The 10273-nt window shown below is 39.6% G+C and overlaps 2 protein-coding genes across 2 annotated transcripts in view; both read right to left on the bottom strand.

The window, feature by feature from the left end:
• Positions 1-2254, bottom strand: part of LOC102199409 (retinol-binding protein 2-like) — a 2618-nt gene extending 364 nt beyond the window's left edge. The window contains exons 1-3 of the mRNA XM_005721090.1: positions 2182-2254; positions 848-1026; positions 190-291 (exon numbers count right to left, since the gene is read on the bottom strand). Of these exons, the coding sequence (XP_005721147.1) occupies positions 190-291; positions 848-1026; positions 2182-2254 (354 nt within the window). The remainder of the gene's footprint in view (positions 1-189; positions 292-847; positions 1027-2181) is intronic.
• Positions 2255-3197: 943 nt separating this feature from the next.
• On the bottom strand, positions 3198-6687 carry rbp1.1 (retinol binding protein 1, cellular, tandem duplicate 1). The gene is made up of 4 exons (XM_005721089.1): positions 6495-6687; positions 6115-6293; positions 5353-5454; positions 3198-3803 (listed from the first exon to the last, which is right to left on the bottom strand). The coding sequence occupies exons 1-4, from the start codon at positions 6565-6567 to the stop codon at positions 3753-3755; spliced, it is 405 nt and encodes a 134-aa protein (XP_005721146.1). The 5' UTR covers positions 6568-6687; the 3' UTR covers positions 3198-3752.
• Between the last annotated feature and the right edge of the window lie 3586 nt (positions 6688-10273).

Genomic DNA, 10273 nt, shown 5'->3' with positions numbered 1-10273 from the left:
TTGCCCGTGATTTGAACAGGGGGAACAAATTGTGGCAGGATATTATTTGTATCCCGCTGTAACTTTACTGTATAAAGAGCTAACATCTCCAAAATGTCAGGAGTAGTTAGTCATTACAACTAACTACTCCTTAGTTTCTTTAATAAAAATTAAAGAAAAATCTAAATATCAGAAGCACTGTTAGCCCACCAGGTAGAGTTTGTCTCCTTCAGTCCAGTGCTTCCAGCCACGGTTGGCCTTCTCGCCTTTCTGAGTGCACACAAGCTTGTCCCCATCCCACTTCACCAGACTCTGAAGACAACAGTTAAACAGTTAAGCCAGTTTTTAGCTGGCGTAATGTAATTTTGTCTGAACATTGTGATAAGGAATTTCATGTTCAGATAAGCTTATATCACTGCTGCTCACATGCTCGGATTTATAACCCGAAGGCTAATGAACACTAACCAGCTTATCCTTGCTTTTATGCTAGTTTTTTAGCACTGACTTATCATAGGCCTATTTGCTCGTTTTTTAAAACATTAAAGCATCAGCTAGTGCAGAGTATTAAACGAAACTTGACACTGATGAGCTTATAAATCAGTCTGAAATATACAGGACTGAATACTAATTACAGATATATGAAATGAATCACCAGCGTGTGTGAATGTGTGTGTGAATGGGTGGATGACAGGTTGTGTAAAGCGCTTTGGGGTCCTTAGGGACTAGAAAAGCGCTATAAAAATACAGGCCATTTACCATTTACCATGAAAGATGGATTCATTTTTTTAAGAACCTTTTGCATCAGGTACCCTGGACACACATGGGCAAGGACTGACTTATCACATCTGGACTCCAGTGGTTATCTTACCTTGACATTTCTGTTGTCTAGTCCCTTGGTGTACTCATCAAACTCCACCCCTACAGTGAAGGCCAGCTCATAATTCCTAAAGGTGCTCAGTGTTTTGAAGTCAAACTTGTCCCCATCTTGGAAAACCACTTTGGTCTGAGATAGGGAGATGGCAATTTTCCTTGTAGCAAAGTCAATATCTAGGAGCAGATTACAGAAGATTGTTCAGGCTGTATCTGAAGAGGAACAGATGATGAAGTGCAGATGAACTGTGGTAACTCCTTAGTTACATATTAGTAATATAGCTAGCTGTGAGTTTATATGTTGCGGTGATGTGAAAAAGTATTTGCCCTCTTCCTGATTTCTTATTTTTTCCATATTTTTCACACTTGTTTCAGATCATAGACAAAGAAAACCTGAATAAATGCAAAATGCTGTTTCTGAATGATGAAGAAAGAGGATAAGGATCAAAGCTGGTCCTATGTTAAATTAATTTTTTTGGGAAGGTTTTAGTCTCGTTACATTTGGAATAAAACTAACACAGCATTGTATTGAAAGTACAACAAACCAACAGTTAAACATGGTGGTGGTAGTGTGATGGTCGGTGGCTGCTTTGCTGCTTCAGGACTTGGACGCTGATAAAAACCATGTTTTAAATGATAAAACCACGAATTCTGCTCTCTACCAGAAACTCCTGAATATATGACCATTAGTTTGTGTCCTGAAGCTCAAGAGCACTTGGGTTATGCAGCAGGTAATGATCTGAAACATACCAGTAAGTCCACCTCTGAACGTGCCAAACAGGCCATTCATGCTTGAAAATCCTCCAGGGTAGCTGAATTTAAACAATTCTGCAAAGAAGAGCGGGCTAAAATTCCTCCACAGGGATGTGAAGAGTCTTTGCCAGCTATTGCATTAATTCTGTACTTGCTGCCAAGCGTGGCACAACCATTTATTAGACTTAAGGGGCAATTACTTTTTAACATGTTTGGATGACTGTTTTTCCCTTAATAGATAAGATCATTTTTTAAAAACTGGATTTCATTTTTACTCATGTTACCTTTGTCTAATATTAATTATTCATTGATGATCTGAAATATCTAAGTGTGACAACTAGGCAACAATTTAAGAAATCAGGAAGGGGGCAAATACTTTTTCACAGCATAATATGTATGTATGATGTATAATCACACTCAGTTTTACTCAACAAGAATCTGTAGTAAGTAGCTCAAAATTAGACGGTTGTTCTGTTAAGAAAAAGATTAAAAGTATTCAAATCTTTTAATCTTTCTTTAATCATATAACTAAGACATTTTAGTCTAAAATTGAACATATCAGGATGTAAGTTTTCTTACTCAGTACTTTCAAGTAATCCTCAAATTTCTCACTGGATTCCAGTATCCATTTTCCACTAAAGTCTGCTGGCATGGCTGCAGCTGGTGAAGCTGGCATGTGACTGAAGAGTGTAGGGAGTGGGGAAGAGGCAGGGTGTCCTAATGCTGTGTTGCTTTTATATGAGTGGGGGGCATGGGGGCAGAGTGCAACTGATAAGTGAGTTTATAGCTTAAAGAGGATTGGCAGTGGCAGTTATTTCTAAGGGGGAGGACGTGCTTTCTGCGGTCACTGATGGAGGTTACCACAGGCACATCTGTGGGCATCCACGTTAAAGTGTACCATCACCATCGCTCTCAATGCGCATGTGTAGCCAGGAGAGGCTATTCTGTTTTCAGTGCTAACACTGTTTGGTCTGTTTCAATGGCAAACTCAACCAGAGCATTTGAACTTTGAACAGGTTTGAAGGTTAATAAAGTTCAACCCAACCTTTTTGTTTTCCAGAGATCCCCTCCAGAAGGTTTAATGCTACAGTATAATCACATTGAGGCACATATAACTGAAACGCAGACTTAAAAAGAGCCCACCTTCAGCCGATGACCAACAAATTTATTGAGAATAAACACGCTTCTCTGGTTTTGTGTCGACACCTCACTCCTTCATAAAAGAACTTTTTTTAAACCACCCAAAGCAAGAGGACATAAATCAATAACAGCTCCTCTGAGGAATGATAAGTCAACAGAGCTTGCAGGTATACGCTGGCGAGGTGCCTGTGTGTGAATGCACAACAAGCAGCAGGAAGGAGTCAAAAGAGCAGCACGATCTGAAGCAGCAGCGAAGAATGAGCAAGTGAGTTGCACAGCACGTATAGATTATGCCCAATTGGTAATGACATGGCACAAAGCGAGGTGACAGATTAAGTGATTCAAAGCTAAATGTGACCTGAGCTGTTTGGTTCATTCGCAAGAGGAAGCAAAGAGATTTCTCTCATATGGGAAGAGAGGTATTTTCATCTCAAAAGAGCTTCTGATACACTGGATGGTTTAGAACGGCTTCATTTATTGATTGATTCAACATTCACAGCCACAGTCTTAAAGGAACTGGGACAAATACATGTAACATTTTTATTCTGGAGACTGAGCATCTCAGCCAAGTTCTGCTCTTACCATTGTCCTTCAGTTGTAATCATTTACAAAACTAAGTCAATACATTTCTCTTCACTGCATCCACAACATTCCCAGCTGGCTCGCCCATCAGATCAGCTACAGCTATGGCACTTACGCATGCGTCCAGCACATCTAAACCTGCTAATCAAAGCACCCATCTTGAAACAAATACACAGTATTGGATTTTGTGGTGTTATATGTCAACTTGCCCATTTGTGCTACAAAGAAATTCCTTTGGCAAAGTAAGGCAACAGCATGATGGAACAGAAACGTGTGTTTGGTGAATTCACTACAGTAACATGAACACACGGACAGGCTGGAGGGATAAAAGGAAAGTCGGACTGTATGTTAGAGGAAGAGGTTGTTCCTGATGTGTCTCTCTGAGCCAGTTTTTGGTGCAGGCACCAGACTGTTCACTGAAAGCTGCTTTAAGTCTTCTTGAAGACCTGCTTGGAAACAACTCCTGCAGCTCTCAGCTCCTGGAGAGAAAAATACATGTTTGATATGTTTATTCAGACATGTGAGAGACTCAGAAAGTAATGCTGACCAATGAGAACCTCTAAGCAGTAGATGGACAAGGATTAGTGTCATCATTAACCAGAAGTAAGTGGTGTTTCTTTACTTTAATCATAAAAAGTGATACAAAAAATTACCAACTTGTAGTTAGAAAGGGGGGAGGGGCTAAAAACATCAGAGCTATCACAAACACTGGCATTCAAGGTCACATTGAACCCTGTGGCCGATTTAGAATCACCAGTTAAAATAACATGCATGTCTCTGGACTGTGGGAAGACGCAGGTAAGAACCCATGCAGGTACAGGGAGAATGTGAAAAAACTCCCCACAGAAAGGTCCCTGCAGGCCGGTGGATTCAAACCCAGGACCATGAGGCATCACTGCTAACCACTGCACTACTACACGCCGCCCTAAAAAAATTAAAATTTAAAAGAAAAAAAAAAACAAGGAAAAAAGATGTTCAAGCTTTAAAAGTAAAAGAAAAATAATACCCTGTAGTTTATTTCATTTTAAAAAGACCTATCAAGTTCTGCCAAGATAAGCACGTAAACATGAAATATGGCAGCACTGTGGACTATTGCAAGATATAAACGAGAAGAACAAAGCGGTCTCTTTAATCACGACAAGATTGTTGGTTTGTGTCCGTTCAACCTTGTAACACAGAGATCACTGATGTTGTTTTATTTTATTGATCGCTGATTATTTATTTTCCCAAAGACATGGGTAAATCTTATTGACCCACAAAAGAACACTGAATCCTTCAAATGACCTGAAAAAAGTCGCCCCTCTTTACACTGAATTAATACACATTTCCAGTTGCAGTTCATGTGTCAGCCACCAGGGGTCTCTGTTGCTCTACACTCAAACCGGCTCTGGGGATCTCTCCACTAATACTGTAACTAATTTCAGGCAAGCTGATTGAAAACATCTGCTAGCATCACTTGAACCAAATAACTTGGCAGATTATTTTTTGTTTAGCTTTGATGGCCGTAATCATACACAGGAAAATCTGATAATGCTGTGCTAATGAAAACACTAATGGGCTACTTATTGCATTAATGTATTTTCAGATGCAAATGCGCTTTAACAGATTTTATAAAAACATTTATGATGCATTTGTTGGCTAACTCGAAGGCTCTGCTCCTAATGACTGACAGAGGTGCCAACTACAAGAGTAGAAGAATTTGGATGGCTTTTAATTTCACAGTATGCACTTTTTTTTTTTAATCATGCAGTTTGCATCTGGAGGGAACACTTGGGAATCAAATATGTGAGCAGAGCTATTTAATTAAGTGGAAATAATTATTTGGCTGTGAGTCAGTTGTGTAACTGTCAGAAATCCTGCATACAGACTGTAATGTTACTGCAGCTTGAGCTGGTAGTTAATTCATGCTAGAGTCCCACATAAAAATCAATGCTCTTCACATACAGCGCTGAGAGGCATTCTGGATTTGGATTAAAGTGTCTAAATTGAATGCATTAATATTCATGGCAGGGACTGATGTTTTCTTACCAGATGAAGCTCATCTCCCTCCACCCAGTGGGTCCAGCCTCTCCCTTCGATCTCTCCCTTCTGCACACACACCAGCCTGTCCCCCTCCCAGGTGATGGTGGTCTGCAAAACATCACAAGACAGAGAGAGAGTGAAAAAAGCATGAGGCATCAGGGAAGGATCTCTTACTACTCTTAAAACAGAGCATATTGATTTTAGTATGCAGAATACAATAAGCTGAATGAGTGACCCAGTTCTCACCATTTTCCATAATTATTCAGATAGATCTTTACACACAAACATGTGAATTTCCCTCTTAGCGGCACTCCAAACAGCTTAAGGCTTAACTAAAATCACCCTATAAGCATACAAAAAAAGGGCTTTCGATGGGGACCACAAATAATCTGTGATCCTATTCAGCAGTCAGTGACATAATCTGATTAAATATGAGTTCTATCCTCGACCAGTTCTTCCCATGCAGCTTTTGACATTGTTCCTTTTTACAACAATTTATAAGAGTTTGTAAAAAGTTGGAGGAAACTTTTATGAGTGGGTAGATTTTTTTTCTGCTATTGTATAAAACAACCAGTTCTTGCAACACCATGTGCTCATTATGCTGAAGGGTGGAAATCGTTTACACGCCCACAGAATCTGCACTCCTGTGTGTCACTGCCCAAGATCCCAACACCTGGCAGCAGTGTGGTTCATCTGTGATGTTTAGCTAAAGTCTCAGCAGGTTCCTAACTACAGATGCATTTAAGTACAAAAAGTAAAAACTCTTACCATGCATTTCCTGTCGTCCACTCCAGACAGATCCTCCTCAAACTCTTGGCCCACGTAGAAATCCATGTTGTAGTTTTTGAAGGTGCTGAGAGTCTTGATGATTATGTGGTCGCCCTCGTGAACGATGTCCTTGTCAGGCTTCAGCAAGGTGGCAATTTTCCTGATGGTAATGTTTACATCTGGCCCGTGAGCAAGGTGACAGAAAATGAATTGAAAACAAAGAAGCAGTGAGGTTTTATGCATATATGGACACACAAAGAATTGCCTCAGATTGTGTAAAGATCAGGTTTATAATGTCATCATTGCTTTTTCGAGCTGTACATTTGTGATCTGTGCCTTCCTTCTCTGGGCTTGACTCCCTGCTGAACTAATAAACTCACCCAGAGCTTTCAGATACTCCTCGAAGTTATCATTGGAAATCATTTTCCAATATCCGGTCAGATTAGGGACCATGTTGGCTGTTCCTCTGCTGGTTTCTTCACTTCCAGAGAATGAGGAGGTCTGTTGTGGACATCTGCTGGGGATGGAGTGCAGAAAATACTCTCAAAAGCCCCAATTTGAACCAAACTCATTTTAATCCGATTACCCTGCTGGGTTTCACTTCTTTTCTTTTTTTTAACGGAAAATCTTGCTGGCACCTCCCACTTCCCTCCCAATGCCAACACCACGTAATCTCTCAATCCTCACCACGCTTTTACTGTGCTGGGAACCAGCAGTATGCATGTAAACACTTGTGTGCCTTATGTTGGAGAATGCTTACGTGTTTAGGTGGGATTAGGATCAATACGCCTTCTCTATTGATTGACACAGGCCTGTTTATTTATGAAGCCACGTGTGTCAGATTTGGCCTGAAAGCTGATTCTTTTGTATAAAATGAGGCCTGCTTCAATGATGTTCGAATCATTTTTTTCTTTTTTTTAAAATTAAATATCGGAGCCATCGACAGTCAGACTAAATGAGTACAAAAGAAATCACTCGGAGAGCAAGTGAAAATGGCTGAATGGAGCATGCTAAGAGGATAATATTCACAGCACAAAAGCAGAATCACCTGAGCTTAAAATGATCCAACTCAAACAATTATCTGTGGCACAATATGTCTGTCACATCTTCTGTCTCGCCTAAATAACTCAATTAATTTGATAATCTCTCTTTTGGGCAGCGCGCTGCAGCCAACACACCGCCTAAATCCTTTGCTGACTGAAAGACAGGCAAAGACACACACCATCATCATAATCGCCACTATTTAGTATCAATGGAATAGCAGCGCTTTCAGCCATTGGTCTCAGTGAGAAAACACCTCCCGTAACCGAGCAACTGTCAGGATTACTTTAAATCCTTTGGTGGAAGAAACGCGGGCCTCACAGACACAGTGTGTGGATGACAATGGTGAAAATGAATAGAGCCAAGAAGGAATCGCTGTTGTTAGGAGAGGCAGCTGCTGGGTAGAAACACCCACAGTGACACTCACATAAGAAATACGAATCAAAGAAGAAGAGAAAAGATGCAGATTCAAGTCTACTTACCTGGAAGCCTAGCAACTAAGATGTACACTCACTGGCCACTTTATTAAGTATTTATTAGCTTACTAGTACAGCTCTGGACCTCCTTTTTGCCTTCAGAGCTGCCTTAATTCTTCATGGCACAGATTAAACAAGGTGCTGGACACCTCAGAGACTTTGTTTCATATTGACATGAAAGCATCACACAGCTTTGCTGGCTGCACATCAATAATGTCAATCTTCAGTTCCACCACATCTCAACGGTGCTCTATTGGATTGAGATCTGGTGACTGTGGAGGTTGTTTGAGCACAGTGAACTTATTTTCACGTTCAAGAAACCAGTCTGAAATGATTTGAGCTTTGTGACATGGTGGGTTATCCTGCTGGAAGTAGCCAGTAGAAAATAGGTGTACTGTGGTTATAAAGGGATGGACATGGGCAGCAGCAATATTCAGGTAGGCTGTTGCATTTAAATGATGCTCAGTTGGTACTGAGGGGCCTAAAGTGTGCCAAGAAAATATCGCTGGCACAATTACACCACCTCCACCAGCCTGAACTGTTCATACAAGAAAGGACGGATGCATCAGGATGCAAGGAGAGTGGAAAAACTGGTGAGAAAAGCTGTCTGTGTAACTGGAGCCACTTGAGATGGTTAGAAAGATGCAAACTAAAGATCTTAGAAGCCATTCTCAACAACTCTGATCGGCCACTTTACAACATCTCTATGGAAAAAAAGATTCCTCTCCCTTCAATGTAAAATAGATAAAGTCATTATCATCAAATTTTCCTGCTAATTGTTTTTCCAATTTACTTATATTTTCCTCCAAAGTTTTTATCTAGGCTATTAGCCAGACAACTTAAGCAAATGGACAATCAGAATGTTATTACGGCAGTTAAAAAGGATGATAAATTAGTTACATCTTCTTCAGAGATTAACACAATTTTTAAAATATTTTATCAAGATTTATACACGTCCGATAACAAAGTAAGTATGGATCTGCTGAGTACATACTTTGATAAAATGAAAATACCAAAAATCTCACAAGAGGGTAGGGACAAATTGGAAACTCCACTAACTGAGGTAGAAGTAAAAGAAGCTATCCGTGCAATGAAAGCTGGGAAGTCACCAGGAATAGATGGATTCTCAGCAGAATTTTACCATAAATTTATAGATTTGCTATGTCCTTTTCTAACTGAAGTATTACATGAAGCCTTTGAATTTGGACGACTCCCTGCAAGTTTTAATCAGGCAGTAATATCACTAATTCCAAAAGGCGACAAGGATTTAACTGATCCAGGTAATTACAGACCAATAAGTTTAATCAATGTGGATTGCAAAATTCTATCCAAAGTTTTAGCAACAAGGTTGGAGGTTGTAATACCACAAATTATTCATCAAGATCAAGTAGGGTTTATCAAGAATAGATCTGCTTCTGATAATATGAGGAGATTACTACACCTGCTGTGGCTGAATAGAAATAACACAAATCCTGTATTGGCTATATCTTTAGATGCACAGAAAGCTTTTGATAGGGTGGAGTGGAACTTTCTGTTCACAGCCCTGGAAAAGTTTGGAATAGGTGACAATTTTTGCAGATGGATTAGAACCATGTATTCTGGTCCAGAAGCAGCTGTATTTACAAATGGGGTACTTTCTCCTTTTTTTAGTATTTCCAGATCAACACGTCAAGGATGCAATTTAAGCCCATTGCTATTTATAATATTTTTAGAGCCATTAGCTATTCAAATCAGAGAAAATGCAGAGATTAAAGGTGTATTTGGGGGAGGCAGAGAACACAAATTATTCCTGTATGCAGATGATGTGCTGATATTAAACCAAGACCCAACTAATTCTATCACAAAACTATTAGAGGTGATTAATACATACTCAATGTTTTCGGGGTACAAAATTAATTGGCATAAATGAGAGGCGATGCCAGTTTCCCAGGCTTGCAGTCATAACTTAATATCGGGCTTTAACTTTAAGTGGGTGGACAAGGGAATGAAATATCTTGGAATTGAATTGGACCCCAATATTGAGGATATTATGGCTAACAGTATGGGGAAATTAAACAAGAAACAAGATCAATAAAAACTTGGGTAAATGGAGTAAACTAAATTTGACATTGTGGGGAAAAGTGAACACAGTTAAAATGGTTGTGGCACCGCTCATCAACTATTATACAGGAATGCTGCCTATGTGTATCCCGCGATGGATGTTGCAAAGCTACAATAATATGATAAAAGATTTTCTTTGGAAGGGTGGTAAACCCCGTATTAACATAAATTGACTGTCCCAATCTAAGAAAGAAGGGGGACTAGCCCTGCCCAATATAGAGTATTATAGTATCTCTTTTGAAATGGCTAGATTAGGCAAACATTGGGCAGGGAAAAATAATATAGACTGGATTTTAATAGAACAAGAGCTTGCATCTCCATTCACACCAATTGATATTTTATCACAAAAAGTGAATAATCACGGTAAGACGCAAAACCCTATTTTGAAATTTTCGAAAATGGTATGGTTGGAGGTGCATAAGAAATACAAACTTGTGCCATATGTACAGAAGTATGCCCCCTTGTGGTATAATCCTAAAATTAAAATTGGTAAGCAGACTGTTTACTGGACACAATGGCTGAGAAGAGGTATCAGAACTGTT

The sequence above is a fragment of the Pundamilia nyererei genome, unplaced genomic scaffold, assembly GCF_000239375.1.
Source record: "Pundamilia nyererei isolate P.nyererei 1_Seehausen unplaced genomic scaffold, PunNye1.0 scaffold00004, whole genome shotgun sequence".
Classification (NCBI taxonomy): Eukaryota; Metazoa; Chordata; class Actinopteri; order Cichliformes; family Cichlidae; genus Pundamilia; species Pundamilia nyererei.
The sequence above is the reverse complement of the archived record's forward strand: the minus strand, read 5'-3'. Positions and strand labels throughout refer to the sequence as shown.

Bases quoted from the DNA above. Each gene is read 5' to 3' on its own strand.
- rbp1.1 (XM_005721089.1), bottom strand. From the start codon at position 6,567: ATGGTCCCTAATCTGACCGGATATTGGAAAATGATTTCCAATGATAAC. The intron at 6,294-6,494 runs GTGAGTTTATTA...CTCACGGGCCAG, and splicing joins GGAGTATCTGAAAGCTCTGG to ATGTAAACATTACCATCAGG. The intron at 3,804-5,352 runs GTAAGAAAACAT...TTTTCTCTCCAG, and splicing joins AGGGAGATGAGCTTCATCTG to GAGCTGAGAGCTGCAGGAGT.